Source organism: Theobroma cacao, chromosome 2, assembly GCF_000208745.1.
Source record: "Theobroma cacao cultivar B97-61/B2 chromosome 2, Criollo_cocoa_genome_V2, whole genome shotgun sequence".
Taxonomy (NCBI): domain Eukaryota; kingdom Viridiplantae; phylum Streptophyta; class Magnoliopsida; order Malvales; family Malvaceae; genus Theobroma; species Theobroma cacao.
Genome location: NC_030851.1, coordinates 36,009,904 through 36,033,812, shown reverse-complemented (window position 1 = coordinate 36,033,812; position 23,909 = coordinate 36,009,904). Strand labels below are relative to the sequence as shown.

Below are 23,909 nucleotides of genomic sequence, written 5' to 3'. Positions count from 1 at the left end.
TTCTCTTCCTACTCCTCTCTCTCTCTCTCTCTCTCTCTCTCTCGAAACTGGTGCCTGGCCCTAAGGTGATACAAGGATCCTAACATCTTTAGCACTTTGCACCTTTGATCACATTGACCTAAATAAATGATTATCTCTTTTATTCGGTGTCTTTTTCTGCCTTCAGCGGGTCTGGGAGCCTTTTTCAGTCTGCCGGCAGTCCCCCCCTCCCTCTTTCACTCTGCCAAATTTTCTTCAGAAAACAAAACCAACTGTCCAAAAAGGCCTAAGAAAATTACCACAAAAAAAAAAGAACAAAGACAGGCTCAAAAATTTAAAGATACCCTATGTCCCAAGGACTCATGTTTAATATAAGGTTATATGATATGACCAACTGTTGTTAAAATTTAAGTAAATATCATGATAAAGTACAATAAATGTACTTTAATTAATAAAGCTGCTTCCATCAGCTCTTCAGAACAACAATTCCCATAGGTCAAAGAACTAGGACATGATGCAGCAACAAAATCCAATCCTACTTTGGAGATAAAAAGACCAAAATAAACTCACGCAGATGATATGACCAGAAGAACAGTTGTCTCTGGATGACATGAGCAACGTATCTTTCAAGACGAAAACAGAACACTTGGTTGAACTACCCAAAAAATTGTCCATATCTCCCAAATATATTATGGTGCACATACATTCCTGTCTTAATAGTACCCCTAATATGGCAAAGCATATGTTCTACGCAAGCCTCACATAAGTGGATGTACCTCAAATCAACCCTCAATTCCAAGCCTCTAAGCACATACTTAAAGTGTCACATTATGCCTCCAAAAATAAAAAATAAATGAGACCAAGTAGATTTAGAATACAAAAAACCATAGCATAAATGAAAAACCCCTACCTCTAACTTTCTCTGGTGTAAGGGCATTGAATGTTGACTGAACGAAATTTTGCAAATAATGAGGTTGCACAAAAACTTTCACCTAGAAAGATCAAACCACCAAAAGTGTTCAGTTAAACAAACAAGTAAAGCAACATGCAGAGGCGTATTGTAAGGAAAATATATAAAATTGCTTACATTCCATATGTCAACTCAAGGTGCATATAACCTAACTTTGATATAATTTTCAGTAAAGAAAATGGAATAGAATTCCTTCAACAAGCATAAAAAGGACTTCAATGAAGAAGACAATTATCTTAGAGACCTCTCATGCTCAATAAGAAGACAGAGAAAGCTTCGGGTCAAACAAGATAAGTTAGACCTTAGTGAACTATTAAGTATTTAAGTATAATTTTATCATCAGTTCCAGAGTATTAAACAGAAAATCGCACTGGTCAAAACGCATCCATTGAATAAACAATTTTAATATCATTCAAACATAGAAATATAATACAACTATAAAACAAACCACCAGAAACTACATTTAATTACTATATTAGAATCACCAAACAGAACTATGATCTGAACGAGATGGAACTGGAAAGAGTTAAGCACCAAAATTTTAGGCATTAGACTCCCAAATGTAAAATAAGAGAAAATCTGACTTGAAACTCAAGCCCCCTATGACCAAGGAAGAAAATTTTGTCAATAAAAGAAAAGAAAACCACAAAACTTCAATCAAATACTAGAAAAACTTGATTCAGATCCGAAATAGAAAAGAAAAGGAAAATGGATCACGATCAAGTTAAAACCTTAACAATACTAGCAAATAAATCGGCACCGAAAATGATAAGATTCCTGTCTCTTTTTTTCTGATATATATTACAGAATTAAAGCTTAATTTATGAAAAAGAAGTTTACGTTAATCATGTGATCTGATTCAGTGAGGTGCACTCGCATGCATCAATCAAACGGATAAAATAGATCAAAACTGTTAGATCAAAGCGATCTAACACGAGAAATCAAGGTCTCGGATATGGATCAAATTAAACGAAATGAAGAAAGAATAAGAAGCAAAAACCTTCTTGCGGAGGCCAGAAGTTCCAGGCTTCTGGCCATCGTACGGCGTCGTTGGTACTTTCGACACCTTGAACACCATTTTTTGCTCTGCAAAGCACACAACTCGAATCAATCAATCTATCAGTCTACCATCGAATCTCTTAAATGTTAATAAAGAAAAGTAAGAAAAAAGAAGTGAAAATTGAGAGAGAGATATGGAGCTCACTTGTTGGAGAGATCAAAGCAAAATGCGTTACTATTGAGAACGCTAAGCTGGCAAAACGAGGGAGTGACTAGTGTTTTTTAAGACTACTGCTTCTATATTCCTTTCTCTTTTTTCTCTTGTTTTTTTCTAGAGAGTGCTAAGTGGAAGGAACGGAGGAGAGCAGGATAATGGTTACGGCCTCTGGGGCGAGTTTGAGTTGGGAGGGTGCGATTAGATAGGGGGGAATTTAAAACCTCACGTATTTTCTTTGTCTGTTTGGATGAACGATTCCTTCGCTTTCTACAGTTGAGATCTACTTCTCTCATTTTTACTGCACAGATGGCATCTCGCTTTGTATATTCCTTTGTCCTGTATTCACTTTTCTTATTGCAATGAGATGTATTAAATCTTTAAAGATAAATATGTTTAATGTCATTTTCGAATCATTACTATTTTTCTTTTATGATTCAATTTATATAAATATTTTAAAATCTTGTTCTCTTTCATTTTTATAACACCTAAACTAATTTTTATTTTTTATATTTCAAAAATATTTTTAATTATTTTTTTCTTTTAAGTTGACATTAAAAACTATGCAACATCAATTTTTTAAAAAATTAATATTTTAATATAAAATACAGTAAAAAATTTATTTTGCATAACAAGTTAACTAGTCATTTCATTTGCTTCATCTGCAATTAAATTTTTATGTACTTCTATTTTTAAAATGAGAAACTCTTTATTTTATTTTCATAATAGTACAACTATTATTTTCAATTGCATTAGAGTATGGCTCATGCCTTGCACACGGACCTCTTTCTATTTTTTTTTTTCTTTTTTTTCGTTTTTCTTATAATTTTCACGTGGTTAGAAAAGAAAATCCTTTTGAAACTTCCTTTTAAATATATTATAGATTTTCACAATAAATAAAAAATAATAATTTTGACATTTCTTTTGTTGTTTTTAATCCAAAATAATAGAATATATGATTTATGTGTAATTCAGTATATTGATGAGGGGAAGCTTATATCTAAAGCCTCAATTTTAGGAAGATATTATATAATAAATTAAAAAAGAAAATATTATATAATATGTTCTTTTATAATTAATTTATATATGCACTGACACTCAATATGTTTAAGTTAGATCAACACATGCACAAATAAAACACATGTAGTAGTACTAGTAATCCATCCTGGTTTGCTAACTATTTATTTATTTTTACTTATAATTTGAATTAAAAAAAAGAGATAATTCTCTCATATACTCATCTTAAGATTTAAATTCAAGACTGCAAATTAACTTTTAAAGACATCTATTGACCTTTTTCTTACTCGTTTCATATATTGTTACAGTAAGATGGAAAAAACATTGGGCCACAACACCATTGTCTCTTAAGCTATATTTTTTCTATTAAAAAAATGTAAAATTTTCGTAAAATGAATGGAAGGTATCATGACATGTCGTACACATGAAGCAAGAATAACAAGCCCATGTTTGTACTAAGAAGATGAAGATGAGAGCAGGTTTCTTCTTCACTAGGAAGCTAATCTTGTTTGATTTCTCTAAGGCCGGAGCTATAAAAGGAGATTGGGAGATTATTTTTGTGCATATTTAATTTGGAGAACTTAAACAATAGACTTGTAACTCAATATTCTTGCACCGATTACGGTTGCATTCTTTTGCATTACAAAAGAAGATGAAGAAAAGAAAGAATTTGATTTGCTAAACACTATTATAGTAAGTACTATGCCCCAAATTTAGTTATTTAGCACTAACATGGATAATATTAAAACAAGCAAACCTTTATTGTCCTACACTATCTAGTTGACACGAAATAAGTTATGAGTTTCTACTTTGCTATAACAAGTGTCTTAAAAGACACTCTTAATTTAAAATTAGTTAAAATATTATTTATAATAATATTTTTTATATTAAATACGATAATTAATAATTATTTAATAATTTCAATGCATTAAAAAAATAAATGACTGAATATGATAGTTTTAAAAATATCCTTTTAAGTACTAGTTAATTACAAACTGTTATTGTACATACTCAGGACAAAATTGCTGATAATAAATATGAGATAAATTAGAAAGAGATTAACTTTTATTAATTTTATTTTTATTGGGATTTGAACTCAAAACTGAGGTGGTGCCACAATTGTATTAGCACACCCAACCGGCTTGCAAATGAGGAAGACGCGTTAGAACTTTGATTAACATAATCCTTTTCAAAACATTATTTACTCAAGTAGTTCTCGTTACACCTACTCAAAAACAAAACTAAAACTACAACGAATCTTTTATAATTTCAACTTAATAATATCAAATTAAATAAAAAGAGCAATGGTGAACGAGATAGGAAGAAGCTTCATGCATTTGTAGATTCAATTTAATTATTAGCTAATTTTACTTTGCTCGAAAAAAATATAAGATTTATTTTAATCAAATATAAGATATATAGCAATATTAACTTTTATTTTAATGAATTGAATTTAAATTCTCTACTCATAAATTATACTAAGATAAATGTCATATAACATCTCACTTTTAATATAAACGTGATTATTAATACCTACATAAAGATCAAAGTTAATTACTACTAATAACTTGAATTCAAGTTTTTAAAAATCACGTGATTTATGTTTGAAAATTTGTTGAACCATAATACTTAGAGTCAGGTTGTTATAATTGGTATCAAAGCATATGCCAATTCAGTATGAGCTTCCACATTACGTTGGTGAGATTTAGGTTCTACAAAGTGAGTCTTGATTATGATTGTGAATTGTGGTCTTGATGAGGATATCAAGAATTTAAATAGGTATGATTGTCAAATTATGATATTTCATTCCACATCGAATGTAAATGTGATTGTTAAGACGTGTATAAGGGTCTAAGTCAATCATTGTTAGTAAATTGAGCTTGAATTTAAATTTTTGAAAGTCACGTGATTTAGACTCAAAAAGTTGTTAGATTAATGGTACTTAGACTCGAATAGTTACACTTGGTATTAGAGTATGGTGTTTGAACTCAAATCGTTACAATTGGTATTAGAGCATATGTCTATATAATGTGAATGTGATTGTTAACATATATATAAAAGTTTAAATCAATCACTACTAATAAGTTGAACTTAAGTTACTTGAAAAATAGTTGGACTAGTGATGCTTGAGCTCAAATCATTACAATAAAAGAAGTTTGAATTAAATCCTCATTCTTGACATTAGCAAGATAGTAATAATATTAAGTTTTAAGTATCTATAAATTGAAAAATCTAAATATAATACTAACAAATTAAGTAGTGTTAAATTTTTGACATAATATTTTTAAAAAATAAAAATATTTAAAAAATTTAAATAAATCTTTATTTTTCTATTACTTTCAATCAAACATATATATTTTTATTTTGGGTCAAATAGGTCTTTACAATTAACAGTTGATTAACTAACATTAGTCAAAATAATATCTGCCACTTTTATACCCACATAACGATGACGTGGAAGGTGCAAAATATTACATGATCATGTCATTATACCATATCAATATGTTATGTTATTGTCTATTATGACATATCAACATACCTCATCAACGTCATATAACATAAAAAGATATATAATATTTTGATTAACAACAGTTAATCAACGTTAGTTTTAAGGTTTTATTTGACTTAATATAAAAATATAAAGTTTTATTTGAATATAATAAAACTATAAGAACTTATTTGAATTTTTTTGAATCATTTAAAAATTTTTGTAATTATTATACCTAAAATTTTAATATTAAAATCTTTAAGTATTGAATTTACATTATGAAAATCATTTAATATGTGAAAATTAATTATTGAATAGTTGAATCTTTTCATTACAAGACAAGATATAGATGATTTTATAGGAATTTCACAATTAAGATGAGTTAAAAAGAAAAGAGCATAGACTGACGATTTTAACTGGGTTTTGATTACTTATATTTTCAACACTTACATTTAAAATATTATACATTATTAAGTATTCTTCAATATGAGTAACCAAATGCATTGAAAATCTTTCTGACATAAGAATGGGGAAGCCATTAAAAAAAAAAAGGCAAAGCCAAATTTGTTGAGCAACGTGGAAGGATTGTATTTTTTAAGAATTATTTTACAAAGTAGTTTTATATAGATAATGATGAGAATAATTAAAGTAAATGAAATATTATTTCACGTAGAACAATTAGAACAAGTGAAATAGTGTTTCACATAAAATAATTAAAACAAGTGAATTACTATTTCATGTAAAACAACTATAGTACATTGAGCACTACTTCATACGGAATAACTACTTTGTGTTAAATAATTATTTCACATGGATAATAATGAAAGCAATCCAAAATAAGTGATAAGGTTCATAGGTTACTTTTACCTTGGCATGTTTTAGAGAATTTAACTTGCTGGCTCATATATAAAGATAGTTAAGAAGTCTTTTACTTAACCTTTTCTTAATATACAAGTGTTTTTCTCTCTTACCTTGTTCTCTTGTACCTTTTCAAGTACATGGGTTTTTCCCTTTCACTTGTTCTCTTTGTATCTTTTCATGTACACTTTTTTTTTCTTAACTTGTTATCATCCCTTTACCTTCTACTTAAGAATAAGTCTTATTATTTTATTAATAATCATAAAACCCAATTACTTCAATAGTCACATAATGAATTTATAATCGTTACTCCACATTAAATCTCAATAACAGTTATATAACATATAAACTATTCTTAATAATGTTATTCATTACGTGTATTAAAACATATTCATGAATAATCACCTCTTATGGCATTATATATACAACCGTCACCATTCAGTTGAGGGTTTTTTGTTCTAGGTTTATAACATTCTCACCTAGAGCTTCTTTCTTTGACTTCTCTCTTTAATTCTCTTTTACTCCCTAATTCTTTATTTGTTCTTTTCCGTTTGCTTCCGATACTCATTACTTCAAAGCTACTAAAATTTTCCTCTCTACTACTTCCGATAGATCCTTTTACTTATTTGTGATGCTTCCTCTCCCTTTCACAAAGAAGCTTTTTTCAAGGATAGTACAAATATATTAAGGTATTTCGACTAAACCAGACAATTTTGGACATAACAAATTAACACGACACGAGAAAATATAGGATTAAACAAATTTGAGTTTAGTCTAATTTTGTGTCTAATTATATCTGACACGTTTAAGATATGAAAATTTTCATGCCTAAACATATCAGACACGAGTAACATGTTTAATTAATTGTATTATCTTGTTTAAACATATAAACGTATTTAATCGTGTTATCAAGTGTTATCGTATTTAAACATGTATACGTGACATGTTTATCAACTTGTTAAAAATTAATAGTCAAACATTATTGTAGCTTTACTTAAATAATTTTAAATAATTATTTTAATAAATTTTTTAAATTTTATAAAAATAATAATGTAATTATGTTTTGTTCAAACCCTAATTTTGAACCTTTGTTTTGTTATATTTGATGTTATTATTATTTTGTTTTGTTATTATTATTTTTATAATTATTGATTTTAAATTTAAATAATAAAATTATATTTAATTATAAATATTTTTATTTAATCATGTTAATCGTGTTGTGTCGTATATTAATACGTTTAACAAACATATTAATCGTATCGTATCGTGTTATGTTACACAATTATTAAACATATACGTTATGTGTTTTAGATTTAATATATAAATATTATTTATATCTAATCGTATTTGATACGTTTAAAATACGAAAACACGAATTATCAAATCTAATTCAAGTAACCCCGTTTCCTAATTTTGTTTGTTGTTGGTTGAATCAATTTAACCATTCCTAAAATAAATTAACATAAGTGCCTCCTTTACTTAGGTTGATAAAAATAAAAATAAAAATAAAATGAAAAATCTTCTGCTAAATTGACAGGAGTCCAAAAAACAAGCAGTCCCAACTCAAAAACTTGTGTCAGCCTAGTGCAGCAAGCACAAATTAGGAAGGAAAAATCCGCAAAATTGGGTAAGGACTAAGGACCACGCACCGAAAACAGTATCCACGTACTCCAACTTTTTCCTTTTTAAATAAGAGTAAAGGTCAAAAATACCCCCGCCAAAACCCGCCCAAATTTATTTTTCAAAAATTTGAAAAATTTTCCCATACAAACTTTATCCACAGTCCCCACCCCCATGTGCAAAAGAACCTATTAACCCATTAAAAATCCACAAAAATATTCCTTCTCTTTTATTTTTTTTATTCCTGCTTTCAAATTTCAAGCGTGCTCTGGAAAAGGAAACATGTTGCCATTTATTATTACACTATATTATCTGTAAAGTTTTGTCACAACTCAATAAATCAAAAGCAAAAATATATAAATACAAAAAAAGAAGCTTACTCTATTTAAATTATGTTTGGCTCAAGTTATTCCTCATCATTAAAATAGAAATAATTTGATTACTCGCACATAGAAAAGGGGAAGAAAATACAGTATGCATGCCAGATTGGTAACAGTCCTTAAAGGGACAAAAAAATAATTCAAAAAGCAAAAGCAAAAGAGTTGGAAAAAGTGATGGAAGAAGAAATTTTAATCCTTTTTTTTTAATGTTTTCTTGCTTGGGGCAAAGAGAGAGATAATAAAGAGGCCCAAAAGCCTACAAAGCCGGTTCAACAAATTTACATGCAAATTACAAAGAGTCACTAAAATCTACCCCCTTCCTAAAAGCGTTACAACACATTCCCCACATCAATTCCAAACCCCCGAAATAAAAAATTCAAAATTACAAGAGAAAAAAAAAAGGAAAGAAAGAAAAAGCTAAAACATCAATTAGTAGAGAACTAAACAACACCTAAAAAATTAAAGTTAAAAAAAGGAAAAAGAAAGAAAAAAAAAAACTAGCTAACTCCCTCTTTTTCTCTCTCTATCTCTCTCTCTCTCTCTTTTTCTTTAAGCTTTCTCTACTTTTACTTCAGAAGCCACCGGCAATTACACCTTCGGCGGCCGACCGCGACCTCGCTTAACACCGGGAGGTGGAGGAGCTGCGGAGACTCCAGTCTTAGCCTTTTTAGGTGGGCGTCCACGAGGCCTTCCAGTACCGCCGGAGGTTTTCGGCTTAGAGGGAGCAAATGGATCTTTGGGCTTAGGCGGACGACCACGAGGCCTCGGTGGGGAGACGACGGTGCCAGGTGGAAGAGGAACCTTGGGCTTAGGCGGACGCCCTCGTCCACGCTTAGGTGGAGCATTGGGGTCGGGTTTCAAGTAATTGTTCTTCGACATAACAATTTGGCCGCTTTGTTTCATCTTGTTGAGGTGGTGGGAAAGGAGGGTGGAGTGAGCCGCTGGGAGATCTGGGTGAGTCGATTCGATGTGCTTCGAGATTGCCGACTTATTCGACCCTGCTTTCTCGTTCAATGCCTCTATCGCTTCCAAAATCATCTGAACAACGAAATCAAAAGAAAATTACACACATGAAATGACCAAAAAAACCGCGAGAAAAAAAATGTTGGGACAAAATTCAAGTACCTGAGGATAGTCTGGAAGAGAAGATTGTTGAGAAGGGGGAGGAGGGCCTTGAGTGTTATTAGTTTCTTCAGTCGCCATTGGAAAATTAAAACAAAAAAAGCTTTCTTCTTTCTTTTTTGCTCTTTATTTTCTTTTTGGTTTTGCTGAGAGACAGGAAAGGGAGAGAGAGGAAACTGTTGTTGTTGTGAAGAAAGAGGGAGAGGAGAAGGGTTGGATTTAAAAGGGAGAGGCTTTGTGATCGGATGAAAGGAGGATGAGATGAAGAAGACGGGTTGGAGCTATGATCCAACGGCTGGGGATACCTAACTCTCGGTTTATATCTAACGGATGTAGTTTATTTCATATGGGATACGAGGATCGATGACGTGGGAGGGAGCTGAACTAGGATTGGAAGGTTTCTGAATTTGGGATTTATGAGTTTCTTTCTTTCTTTTTCGATTTCATCGGTTACAAAACTAGTTTTTCGTGTCGATTTTTTATTGGCCGAGTAGAACATAAAAGGGTTTCCGGATTTACTCGGACAAATGAGAAAACGCCACGTTGATGGGATCACGAGGGGTGGATTCTATGGGAGGCGGATCGGGCATCCAAGTGCGGGGAGGTGGGGCCCGAATGAACAAGGAGGTGATGATTGAGTGTGAGTGGGGAATTGGGTGAAACCTTGGAGGAGGAGTTGGAAACGAATGGGCGGCGAGAAAGGAGTTGACTTTTGAGAGAGGAATGTGGGCGTGATGGTACCCCATCATAGCCCGGGTGTCTCTCAGTGTCCACATTTCAAAGGTTATCCAAACCGTACAACTATTTCAAATCAGAGAAACAGAAAGATTGTTTTTGTGGATTAGAGACATCAGATCAGATGCCTACTCTCCTCTGCCTGCTGCTTAGGATTTTATGAATGTGTGTCCCTTTCGTCTTGTCTCATTCCTTAATTTGGCTGGGGTTTTCTGCCTTTTCATTTAGCCACAGTTTTTATGGCCTGGTTCGGGTCATATTAACCATATGTATTAATTTTTTAAGATTAAGTTTGAGTTCAATTCCGTCATTTAATTATATTAATCAAAAATATAATATTTCTAATATAATATTTGTTTTGTCAGGCTGTGCTGGCTCAAACCTAAAATTAATTAGATCCGAGTTGAGTCAAGTTTTTGGACTTACACAAATAGTTTGGTCTTTGAAAATCTCTATTTATACATAACTAATACTATTATGTTATTATGTATTTGTTTATATTTAGCACTATAATGTGAAGTAACTACTTTGTACCATATTCATCAATCTCAGAATTTATATTCAAAATTTCCAAATTTAAATCTCAAGTCCTCCATCTTGTCCATTAGGATGTTCCTTTAGAAATATACTATTATTGCATTTTAAAGACCGTCATACTATAATTTTAGGTTTTTATTTCTTTTAATAGATTTTGTTGAAAAGTTAATTCTTGTATCTCAATACATATAAATGTCATGGAGTGTGGCTATAAATTTCAGTTGAATTATGTCATTGCACCATTTTGAATAAAATTATAACCGGTGATTACAACTAAAAACAACTAAAAATTACAATTGAAAGTAATTTGAAAAAGTTTTTGAACTATTCAAAAATTTTAAATAATTTTTTTTACGTTCAATTAAGTCTTTATATTTTTTTTGAATCAAATAAACTCTTATTACTAACGGTTGATTAATTGTAATTAGTTAAAATATCACTTATCATGTTATACCCACATGGCGCTAACAATGTTGATGTAGAGCTAACATGGAGAGTGAAAAATGCCACATGATCATATTATTATACCACATCATCATCTATTATGACATGTTAGTGTCATATGATATAAAATAATAAGTAGCATTTTAACTAAAATAATTAGTCAACAAGGGTTTATATTTGATACGCTGATAGTGTATAATTTTTATACATTGTCAAAGCATAAGATCATGCCACCTTATTAAAAAATAAATTCAAAATTTTAAGAGATTTTAAAATAAATATTATTAATTTTTTAATTTAATTCAAAAATTTAAGGGACCTACAAAAAAATATTATTAATTTTAAAAAAAATTTAAAAAAGATGTTTTTTATCCCTCTAACTCTCTCTTATTCAATCTCTTCCTCTTCTTCCCTCAACAACAATAGATTCAAAATCCTAAATATTTTTTGGAAAGTAAAATCTTGAATTCTTAATTTTGATTCTTCAAAATAATATTTATATTACTCTTCTTCTTAGTTTAATTCTTAATATTTATTTCACTCTTCTATTTGAAAATTACTTTCAAAAAATAATAATAGATGATGAGGTAAAATCTTTGATTTGTTTAGCAATGGCTCACTTGCTAATTGAATGAAATGAATAAAGCAATTGGAAAAGGTGAAAAGCAAAACATCAACCCTAAAGAAATATAATTGCTTTCTGGGCATATAAATGCAGCAAGTCCAAACAAAAAATCTAGAACTCATGCTTTCTTCAATATCCAGCAAGTCCACATATTTCAGGTTCGTTGGAGATTAGGACGAAGCAAAAATCTATTAACTCAAAACAGAGACGAAGCTAGTTAATTTTTGTTAAGAGGTCAAAGGCAAAGAGAAATAATGTATAAAATATAAATAGTTAAATACGACATATAAAATTAATAATTTTTGTTTATATAATCAAGATTGTTGAAATACTAAATACTCAAAGATAATTTTCATTCAATTAAATATAAAAAGTAAAACACATAAAAAAGATATATTCAAGATAATTTCTTCTTATATAATAAAGATTAATAAAACAAATGATATATTGGTGAAATTTTAAATAACAACTAATAATGCAACGCTACAACTCATATTTGAGAATTACATAATAATTTTTTAATTTTTAAAGACTAAAATCATTGAAAATAAAATCAACATAAAGAGAGAAAAAACGAACATAGCAAGTAGAAAAATATGATTGATGGTTCGTAGAAATTTGAAAAAGAAAATCTATAAAAACTCAGAATATATGAGTAAATAAAATAGAATTGAAAAAATAAACAAATATAAATAATATTAATAATATAAATAGAAAAAAAAGATAAAAAAACTTTACCTCTTCGTAATTTTACAATAAAAGACAAAAAATAAGAGAAAGAGAGGGAAATCGGTGTGGAGAAAATTAAAAAAGTTAAAGAAAAATTTAAGAGTTAGAGTAAAATTAAATGAGATTTGTGAAGTTATTTTATTTTTTTATTTGTATTAATTATTCAATAAAAAAAATATTTTGGAAGATAATTAAATATATATAATATAAAAAATTTTAAAATTTTTAGGGGGCCTCCTCCATCACTATGGGACGCTTCGCTTTTAACTTAAAATAAAAATATAAAAATTTAATTGAATGTAATAAAATAATAAAAATTTATTTAAATTTTTTAAAATAATTTAAAGATATTTTTTAAGTAATAAAACTCTTAAAGGACGATATAATGGAAGCAAAAACATTAAAGATTACATTATAATGATATCAAAATCATATTGGGGCAAAATTCCTTTTATTTTCATTTTTGGTATAGGCAAAAGCCTTTTCATGATGAATATGGGTACACTTGTAGGATTGAACGAATAATTTTAAGATAAAACTTTAAGAAGCTTCCGATAGATCTATTCAATGGATTCTTGAAAAGGAAAATAATTTCATAATAGAGGATTTGAATGGTCAACCATGATTTTAGATAAAATGAGAGGGGACAGACTTTTTTCAACTATTTCCATGGTGGTACTCATAAACACCAAACACACATAGCATGACAACATGTAATCACTGCTAAGCTAGGCTTATCCATTATGCTGTTAGACTCTTTTTAAGGGTAAAATATATTCATATATTCAACTTTTGATCGTAATTACACATGAATTTATTAGTATTCAAAATGGAGAATTCATTCCAAAAAATATCTTTTGCTGAACACATAAATTATGTTCTTAATCAATCGTCAATATTTTTGTTAATTTGATGACATAATAATATTTTAAAGATAATTTTATCTGTTATTAATTTTAAAAATAATCACTATATAAATTATAATTTTTCATTTTTAAGTTTTTTCTCCCTAATTCATATTCTCTCTACCTATCTCTTGTTGGTTGACCACCCCATACCAATCGGTGATTGACACTCCCTTGGGGAGCACGATCTGGTGCTCTTTTGGGGAGATTCAACTGAATCTGGCATTTCACGGCTAGATTCAACTACTGGATGGCCAGTTGGTGTAAGGTAGTGTCGTTAGTTGATCTGAGAGAAAGAAAAAGAGTGGAAAAAGAAGAAAGATATTTTGGATATGTCATGTTTTAGCATTAACATCGTTTATAGGTTTGAGGCAAATTATCCATTTTGAATACTAATGTACCGGCGTGTAATTATGATCAAAAGTTAAAGATGTCAGTGTATTTTACATTTTCTTAATAAGGAAATTGAAACAATAAGTAATTGTAATACAATCTCAAATGAATGCGAGACCTATCTATCAACATATATAATTTTTTCTTCTTCTTTTTTTTTTTAATTTCCTAGTGCATTTAAAGAAAGTTCTATGGTAAAATCTGGTGTTTGAACTTTTATCCATTTAGGTTAAATTATATAATTAGTCTTGTACTTTGGTAAAGTAATGAATTTAATTTATATATAATTAAAACTTGAGTTATTATATTTTCTAAAATTGATAAAGTCAATCCAATTATTAACAGTATTAAAAAATTTCTATTATTTATACTGACAATTAATATAGTATTTTCTTATTGATGTGATTTTTTTTATTTATTCCACAACACTCTTTTCATTATTCTAAATTATGGAGTACAGAAATTGAATTCTTCATCTCGCAACACTCTGTCTATAAATCCTAAAAATCTATTTGTATTTTTGATTTGTTTCTTTTTCAATCTTATTTTTAACCATTAACTCATATTAGATATTTTAATGTCCACACTTATAAAATTCATGTAATTTATTGGTCACGTCATATCGGTACTATTATTACATCATTAAGGAAATGTTACATCACTACGTCAACAAGAAAATGCTATATCAATAAAACCAAACGTCATATCAATATAAATAACAAAAAAATTTTAAAATATTAGATTAACATTGTTAATTTTGAAAAATATAAAAACTTAATTTTGACAAATTATTATAAATGGACTAAATCCACCAACTCAATAGAGCATAGGAACTAATTATATAATTTAACCAGCCATTCAAGAAAATATCGAAAGTATTGATTATTATAAAAATGTAATTCTCAATAAATATAACTTCAAAATTTCTTAATTCTAATAATGTTAATTTATTAATTTTTATCATCAAGTTTTCTTAAACGTGTAAAATTGAAAAGATTGAATGCAATTCTAAATGAAATAATAAATTGAATCTTAAAAATAAAAAATTTGATAACGTTAAATCCTAAAAATGAGTATTTGACCTTATTTAACCAATAAAAATTCACCCATCCATGAATCTAATGATGTCAGGTTGTTGATTTTGAAGACTTTGAATTAAAAAAAAAATCTAATCCAACCTGACTATTCGTAATGTAAACGATTAGGTTAATACTAAGAACTATTTTCTAATTATCGATGACATATATTGCACATGATCACATATTCACATCAAACAATGTTTTATATAGATTAACAGAAAATATTTAAAATAAAAAGCAAATTAAGTATTGAAATTAAACTAGCATCACAAGCAATCATTCGTAAAGTTTACATTCAAAACAACATGTGGTTTAGGGTTATCTTTATCTATATTCAGCATTTCGAGCGTGTAGGGCAGTGGCCTTGCGGTCCAGCATGCAACCCAGATTCGTAAGGACGGGTACATTACCAGAAACGAGAGGGTGCCTAAAAGAATCTAAAACTTGGCTACTTGCTTGTCATCTTAAGATTAGGGACTCTCTTCAAGATTTACCTTGGATGCAAGGTTTAATGATGAAAAGAATTTGCGGCGGCAGAAGGGAATAGGAAACTCTTAAGGGCACCTTCGCTTCGCAGATCGGTATAGGAGAATAATGAAATATTTATTTTGTAAGAATAAAATAAATAAAAATAATTATTATTATATAATTTGATTCATAAAATGAAATTATCATTATGAAATCATTTCAATGCTTGATTGGTAAAAATAAATTTAGAATAACAAAAGAATAAGTTATAAAAAAATTATTTTTTATTATAATTTTAAAATATAATTTGATAATTTACTAAGAATATTAATAATTTGTAATTAAAACTTTAATATTATTCCTTATATATATATATATATATAAAAACTTTAATATTATTATTTTAATTTTATTTTTAATCTGTATTTTCATTTTTAAAATACTGAAAATTTATGGTTTATAATTAAAACTCTAATTTGTATAATTTATTTGAAAGATTAATAATTTAAAACTATAACTTTAATATATTTTTTATTTTATTTTTATTTTTTTTATCTCTTTTTCTTATTTTCTTTCTTCTTCTTCTAACTGACCATGGGAGATATAGCCGACGCAATGCAGCATCAATATGACACTTCTACAACCAGATATCAGACGAATAGAGTGCCAAATCCGAAGCTCCTTGTGACTAGATCCAACGGTTGGAGTCACTAGTAAGTCACTGCTGTCAAAAGACGACGATAGTGGAGGAAGTTTAGAGAGAAGGGTGTGGCGGATGAGAAAGAGTAAGAAAGAAAAAGAAGAAATGAAAAGCTTTTATATGTTAGAGTTAGGTTTTATTATACATAGAGTAATCATTTCACAAAATGATTAAGAATATTTTTATTTGAACATTTTTTAACTTATTATGTTTCAACCAAAATATCTAATATTGAGGAAGAGTCAATAATAAAGGAATAGGGGGAATGAAATAATCATTGCCCGACCAAACATGTTGTAACTCTTTTTTGTGCAGAGGAAGAGACTTTGGCGTTAGCCAAGGAGTGTACTTAGGGGTACATATCTTCGAGGCATATGGAAATTCAATTCTTTATAAGAAAAAAAAAAGGAAAAAGAAAAAATTCGTCATATTTATGTTATTCTAGTTTCTGGCAAAAAAAGAAGATATGTTATAGTTTTATGAATAACTCCATTGCTTGTGATTCAATTCTATCAAAACCTAATCTCCAAGACTGTCTTATGCCCGCGTGACGGAAGTAGGACACAACATTCATATTTTAATTATTGTAAAGGAAAATGCTGATTTTCTTTTTGAGAAAAACAAAATTAAAACTTAAAATTTTCAAATATATATTTTATTAACAATAGTTTGTTTTTGTTCAAATATAATTTTTAATTTGGTTGAATAATATTAACTTGAATTTATGTTATGGAAATAGGTGATCAATTTGGAACTTATAATTTGTAGTGAATATGAGTTATTGAGATCAAATATTAACCCTCTTACAACATGTATGTAATATATATATATATATGTATATTTATATAAACCACTATTATAGCACTAAAAAATCTCTAGTGCGACAATTCATGAACCTTTCTTATATACCACTTGAAAGAATCATAGTCAGCTCTACACCATCGCTTTCGCTAAGTAATAGGGATTAACATTTACATACCAACGGCAAATAGATACTAACGCATCTATAATACAGAAAAGAATAACTAAAAGGCAAAAATCTACATCAAAATTAACTCTGCATGGGGCGCTTTCCATGCGGGTCTGATCTCAAGGGGCTTGCAAGAGCTGAAGCAGAAGCAGAAGCAGAAGCAGTATTGAAGGTTGATTCACTTGTACGGCTATCTGAATCACCTGAAGATCCGAGAGTGGATGAGAATCCAGGAGGCCTGCGGGATCTTCTGTATCTAGAACCCGGGACTCCAGGTCTGGTTGGCTCTTCGATACTGCCGGGTTTCTTTGACAGCATAACAACTACCCGGCCCATTGTGGGTCGTAATTGGGGATCACTTTGTGTGCATAGCAACCCTATTTGGATGCACATAGCTACCTGTTCAGGGGCTACTGATGGGGCTAAGGCAGGGTCCATGATCTCCAAGCCCTTGCCTTTCTTGTAAAGCTTATATGCCTGCAACATCAACCACCAACCAGTTACTAAATTAATCTTAAGCCTTTCTTCTGAACCTTGACATTTTTTTTTTCTCATAAAGTTATTGTTTGAATAATTCTTGCAACGAAGACTTTTCTCCATGTTTGATGACATGATGTACTATGAATCCTATTTTCCGGTGCATGCCACGGGACTAGATTTCTTGGCTACCTATTTTTGACCAAGTCCCTCTCACACATGCGGTGGGGTACTTATATACCTAACTTAGACAGACTCAAAGTAACATAAAGGCAAAATATGGCACTATGCCAGTTCAACTCGCAGATCATTAAAAAGTCTCCCTGATGTTGATTTTCTTGGTAGGAAAAAGTCCATAGCATGTCCAAAAAAGCACAGCATGAGCGATCCTAAGGCTCACCAGCCAAATCACATTGGCACTAAGAAGACCCTAGCCCAACAGAAGGTCTTACGAGATGCCAACATTCAAGAACCCGAATGCCATGAATCACAAAATGTTATCCTAATTGAATGAATGATCAGATCATAATCTTGTTCTTACCCAATCAAGTAGATTTTGAGCATCCACGTTTAAATTGAAGGATGAGTTTCTCTGGCCACTTATCAGCTCCAGAACCACAACTCCGAAGCTGAAAACATCTGCCTTCTTTGACAGATGTCCATGCATGACATACTCCGGTGCCATATATCCACTGTTTCCAAATATTAAAATAAACAGAATTTTGTTAAATAAACACCTTAGGACAAAGGGATAGGTATTATGAAATTACAAGGTCACAAACGTGTGGACCTCATCATGCTTAGTATAGACGACATACTTGGTACCAGCTACACGGGTGTTGACATGCGTTTGATCTTCAGGGAAGAGGCGAGCCATGCCAAAATCAGCAATCTTTGGGACCCATTTATCATCAAGTAAAATATTACTTGCCTTGATATCCCGGTGAATGATGCAATTGTGTGAGTCTTCATGAAGGTAAAGCAAACCCCGTGCAATGCCTGTGATTATATCATACCTCTGCTTCCAGTCAAGCTCCTCTTTTCTATTGGATTCTACATAAAACACCCATCACAATCATAATTACTATGACTGTAAAAGTGCATTGATTAATTCTATTCACACCCATAAAAACAATGAGTACAATATCTATCATGTTATTTGTTCATGTTCTTAATTTTTATAATAAACTTAGTTTTCAGATTATGGGTTTAAAAACTGGTGATTAGTTCCACTCACAGCAGCCCAGTTTATGCTAGAATTGGTCAATAGATTGCTTTTCTTGGAGTATACAATTCAAGTTCATATTATAAAATTTGGTCAAGTCTAATGAAAAGCCAGCTCTTAAGGAAGATTAGAAAATCCATTTTAGATGTTAGAAGAGAATGAAAACTTCTAAAAGTCTTCATAGGCAATTATCCACCATATTTGCACAAACTCTGGGGGCTAGAAACCAGCACCACAATACCAAGATTTATATTTTGAGGCTGGAGTACAACATAACATGACAGAAATAAATCTATATAAATAAAATAAAATACAAAAATAGATCAAGCACATGTGTGAAAAAGAGGGCTGGGGGAAATTAAAGCAGCACCTCAAGGTTCAGTCCTTTGACAAACTCCATCCAGATTTGCGTCAAACAACTATCTCTACATTACACAAACAACTGGAGTTTCATGAAACCGATCTTTTGAGTAGCTAATGATCAATAATGTAATAAAAAACCACCAGTTTCAAGCACACAATCTTGCAATTAAGTTTCACAAAAGAAAGTCTAGAAGAACCATCATTCAATCTCAACATTTAAGATCATATAGAAATACTATTGCATGTCCCTAATGATGGTTCATCATGTCCTCTAGAAACACGTTTGATTTACAATGAGCTCAGTATAAACAACAGGTACAGTTAAGTACATACTAGATGTCACCAAGGGAACACCCCAGGGGTTAGAATTTCTGTCTCTAACTTGGAGGTCTCAGGTTCCAGTCCTAGAATGGGAGGGATGGGGTTAATGTGATGGGAGAGGGCTACCTCCCATTGTATAGCGCAAGATCATAACATGCCAAAAAGAAACATATTAGCCAACAAATGTTAGGGTAAAGTGTCATCCAAATAAATTTTAAATACTATTTCTAAAATGAACATTGAAAAATTTAGTCAAAACTTAAAAGTGAGAAATAAAAATAATTATTATCTATTTATTCAAACATTATTCTTGATCTCTACCCATTGATGGCAGGACAGATCAGTCATTAGCCAAAGCCTTCCAACTCAATCCAATTGCTAATTTCTCATAATCTAACACCCTTTCAAATGTTTCTCAACTATAAAATGCATCAAGATTAGAGAAACATAAGTTGAAATTTCCCTTCTTACTCCAAAAATCTCCTTCTGAGAAACATAAGAGTTAGTTTCTTTTTTAAAACAAAAGTTCTGCCGTGTTTCTATTGCTCAATCCATATCGTTTTAAGAATGTTTGAAATAAGAATTTGGAGTTCTCACACACCTGAACTGTATTTTCTTCTTTTGAAGGATGTTTGAAACAGATTTTTTACCTATACAAATCTGTTTTGGCTATAGTGCAAGTTAATCATCTTAGAACTTGTATAAATTTAGAGGGAAAAAAAAAGAGAAATAAAAAAAAACTACATTTAAAGCTAGTTTTGTAACAAAGACCAGCATTGCCATCAGCATTCAGAATGTTTTAACTTAGTAACTGCCTTTCCTACCCTGCGCATATTTTTGGATAAAGAACTGCAATTTTGAAAAGTTGATAGCAGAATTTTCTTTTGGTAAATTATAAATGAAAAGTTTATACCATCTTAGTTCTATACTAATGTCTTCTTTTTATTCCTATTCTATTAGGGTTTGAACATATACATAGTAATTTTCAAGGTTGGAGTGTCCTGACACTTAGAAATATTTGTTGCGCCAATATCTGCCAACTCATCCTACTTTGATATATCTGATAAATACGCATGCCCACAATCACCTTCCATCTCCATTAGGTGACTTGTCTAGGCCAAACAATGTTTCTTTTAGATGTCTGAAAACTGGCAACAATGCACACACACCAAAGAAGCAGAAAAGAACAACAAAAGACAGAATACGGAGAAACAAACAAAAAGTTGCAAAAGTAGAAAGCTAAATCATGCAAAATTTATGAAATTACCCAATTATGCTTTATTCTCATAAGCAAAATCTGCTATTAAGCATAGATGGGTCAATGGAAGAAAAAAAAAAGCAGAAAACAGGAAAGGAATTATGGTAACTTACTGAAGAGAAGCTTGTCTAGACTCTCATTAGTGACATACTCGTATACCAAAAGCTTTTCCGTGCCATGTGCACAATAACCCAAAAGATTCACAACATTACGGTGCTGCACACGTGATAGCAACTTAGCCTCATTCTGGAACTCCTTTTTCCCCTGATTTGAGCTATGAGATAGCTTCTTCACTGCAATTTCTCTACCATCATCTAACTTCCCCTGCAAATTAAGGAACAGCCCTCAAGTTAGAGAAATTTCTCACGGTCTAGTTTGATCAACAAAAGACATCTGCTTCTTGAAACCAGAAAATTACTTGAGAACAACATGAGGTAAGCTTGGTGAAGGTACTGATAACTGGAAATGTAGAGAGGGTTCAATGAACCAACTACCCTAACAAAAAATTCTAGCTCCTTCCCCAATTTAAATTAAAGTTTTGAATGCTTTGCCACTTTTTTAGGAGCTGAGATGAGATTAATCCAAAGGGGGAAAACAGCTCAATGGTTTGACTGGCTTGAGTTATTAGGACAAAAGGTTCATTCTCTATCAAAGCTAATAGTCCGAATGGAATGGTCAAGAATATTTTTGGGCAAGGTATATCATTATTTGCTTCTCTTTAGGTTTCTAATATACAAAAATTGAAACTTTGAATACCTGGAAAAGTACAAATTTCTCCTTTAACAGTATCTATAACAATTCATGGTATCATATCAATCATATTCTTAATGCAAACAAAAGAAATATTCAATAAATCAAAAATTGATCAAGTTCAGCAGAACTTTCCCTCTATTTTCAAGGCAACCAAATAAGAGTTTCAGCAGTGGGATCTTACCTTGTAGACAGGTCCAAAACCTCCTTCACCAAGCTTGTGATGAGGGTGGAAATCTTTGGTCGCAGCAACTAAAGTCTCAAAAGGAAAGTGCTTTTGCTCTTGTTGAGCTATTTGCTCCAAGTCCTCTTCATTCTGCCCCTCTGATCACAGATTAAAGAACCCAAATACCATCAAACATGTAGAAAAGAATCAAACTTAAAAAAAAAAAATGGGTTTTTCAATCTACCTTTGCCTGAGTTGAACATGAAAGGTTTGATTAGATTTTGAAAGAAACTCTTGGATTTGCTCTTTTTCATGGGGTATGAAACTAGAAGAATTAAAGAACAAGGAAAAGTTTTCAGAAGTGAATTCGGAATGAGAGGGACGAATGAATTATGGGGAAAAATTGGAGCTTGAAGAGCCTGGAGGAAGACAGGAATATTGACTTGAAAATCTTAATGATGCTGTTGGTGTTTTTGTTTTTGCTTTGCTTTTGTTGTTGTGGGAACAGAGATTTGCCCAGGAATAGAGCGCGTGTAGACAAACTGGTGGACACTTGACTCTCTGTCTCTCTCTCTCTCCTAAAATTGTCCTTGCGCCTTTTATCTCGTCGATGATTTCAATTATTTTTTCCTACCGTCAAAAGGTCAAACCATCATACCGTTTATGACGCAGCGCATATAGTCGAGGTATATAAACCAGCAGAAATACTCAAATGCAAAGCCACAACAAAAACTTGTAACTTGTCGTCCATTTGAATTTGAAATGAAATTTTAATTTATGGAGTAAATAGAATAATGGTATGCACATATAACAATAATACTAGAAATCGAAATCTAATGGTTGTTACTATTTCGTCAAAAAAAGATTAAAGGATTCATTCTGTTCAAACTTACATTTCTCCTCAACATTGTCCTAAAGTCATCTTTCAACAATAATATTGGAGATGATCTTTCAATTGTGCTATCACTAGTTTCCAAGATTGGAGAAACCAACCCCTAAATCTTATATTTTCTTACACCTTAACACATGATGCAACACTGTTTTTCTTCAGAATAAAGATTTGAGTTCATAATTGCTATTTAGAGAGAGAAAAAATTACAATGCCACTTTGGTTTAGGGCATGTGGCAAGAGTCAGGTGAGATGGGATTGGGATGGATTAGAGTAAAGATTTTTAGATTCTTATTCATAGAATTACTCATTAAATTATGCCATGATTATAGACTAGTATAAGTTATTTACGTAACTAATCTTTGACCCTCGAAAATACGTTGTCGGAATAATCCATAAAACAAATGGCCCTAAAATATCTTTTACTCCCGAAAAGACTGAAATCATGAAGGTGGTTGAGTGAGAAAGAGTTTCACAGGCTTGGGATATTTTCACATCCATGTCTTGGTTACACGTCATAGCAATGTTCATTGTACACAATACAATTTCACGCGTGCATGACGGGCAAAGCAAAAACAATTAATGAATGTAGAAATAAGGGCAAAAATTGGTATCCTTGGAGAAGATTTGGAGTGAGAGCCAATTGGCGAAAATCAGAGAACAAGGCTAGTCTCCATGCAGCTTCGATGTCAATGAGAAAATTGGGCATATCCATCCAAATTGGATTGGAGTCAAGATGGAAATGAAGCAAATGGCATCAAGTACTGAATATTGAGTTATTGGGTTAGTGGGTGCCACCGGCCAAATTAAATAGGTCTATATTTCTGAACCATTCCAAAGGAATATAAATCTGTGGACATGATGACGGACGGTATTCATAATCAACCTCATTCTTACAAGCCTATGATGCAATATAAAGGATTTTCTACTTATTATTATACCTTCTTATTTTTGTATTATACTTACTACGCTCTCTTTTTCCATCTCATTTTGATGGAAGGCACATAATAGGGGACTTCTCGTTTACATTGGATTGGGTTGATATTTTTGCTAATTAAATTTAGGTCACTTGTTTAATCCTTTCATTTAAATTAAATTTATTATTAAAATATTTAAAATATTTTTGTTATAATATTTAATATTTTATATAATAAAACTAAATTTTAAAATTAAATAAAAATAAACTTTTTATTAATACAGTGTAATATCTTCGATGAATTTGAGTTTA

General features: G+C 30.7%; 3 protein-coding genes across 4 annotated transcripts in view; all 3 read right to left on the bottom strand.

Moving 5' to 3' along the window:
- The window catches only part of LOC18609836 (phosphoglucomutase, cytoplasmic), a 9,657-nt gene extending 7,288 nt beyond the window's left edge, over nucleotides 1-2,369 (bottom strand). Inside the window, exons 1-3 of one of the 2 annotated variants that reach the window (XM_018116150.1) lie at nucleotides 2,154-2,369; nucleotides 1,950-2,050; nucleotides 890-971 (exon numbers count right to left, since the gene is read on the bottom strand). In XM_018116150.1, coding sequence (XP_017971639.1) covers nucleotides 890-971; nucleotides 1,950-2,027 — 160 coding nt within the window. In that variant the 5' untranslated portion in view covers nucleotides 2,028-2,050; nucleotides 2,154-2,369. The remainder of the gene's footprint in view (nucleotides 1-889; nucleotides 972-1,949; nucleotides 2,051-2,153) is intronic. The other variant, XM_007045152.2, reaches the window with a different exon arrangement.
- Nucleotides 8,760-9,913, bottom strand: LOC18609835 (HMG-Y-related protein B). The gene is made up of 2 exons (XM_018114523.1): nucleotides 9,651-9,913; nucleotides 8,760-9,563 (listed from the first exon to the last, which is right to left on the bottom strand). Exons 1-2 carry the CDS (start codon nucleotides 9,726-9,728, stop codon nucleotides 9,114-9,116), a joined length of 528 nt encoding a protein of 175 aa, XP_017970012.1. The 5' UTR covers nucleotides 9,729-9,913; the 3' UTR covers nucleotides 8,760-9,113.
- LOC18609833 (putative receptor-like protein kinase At4g00960) lies at nucleotides 17,137-22,359 on the bottom strand. The gene is made up of 6 exons (XM_007045149.2): nucleotides 22,037-22,359; nucleotides 21,811-21,950; nucleotides 20,990-21,200; nucleotides 18,528-18,762; nucleotides 18,251-18,401; nucleotides 17,137-17,709 (listed from the first exon to the last, which is right to left on the bottom strand). Exons 1-6 carry the CDS (start codon nucleotides 22,104-22,106, stop codon nucleotides 17,314-17,316), a joined length of 1,203 nt encoding a protein of 400 aa, XP_007045211.2. The 5' UTR covers nucleotides 22,107-22,359; the 3' UTR covers nucleotides 17,137-17,313.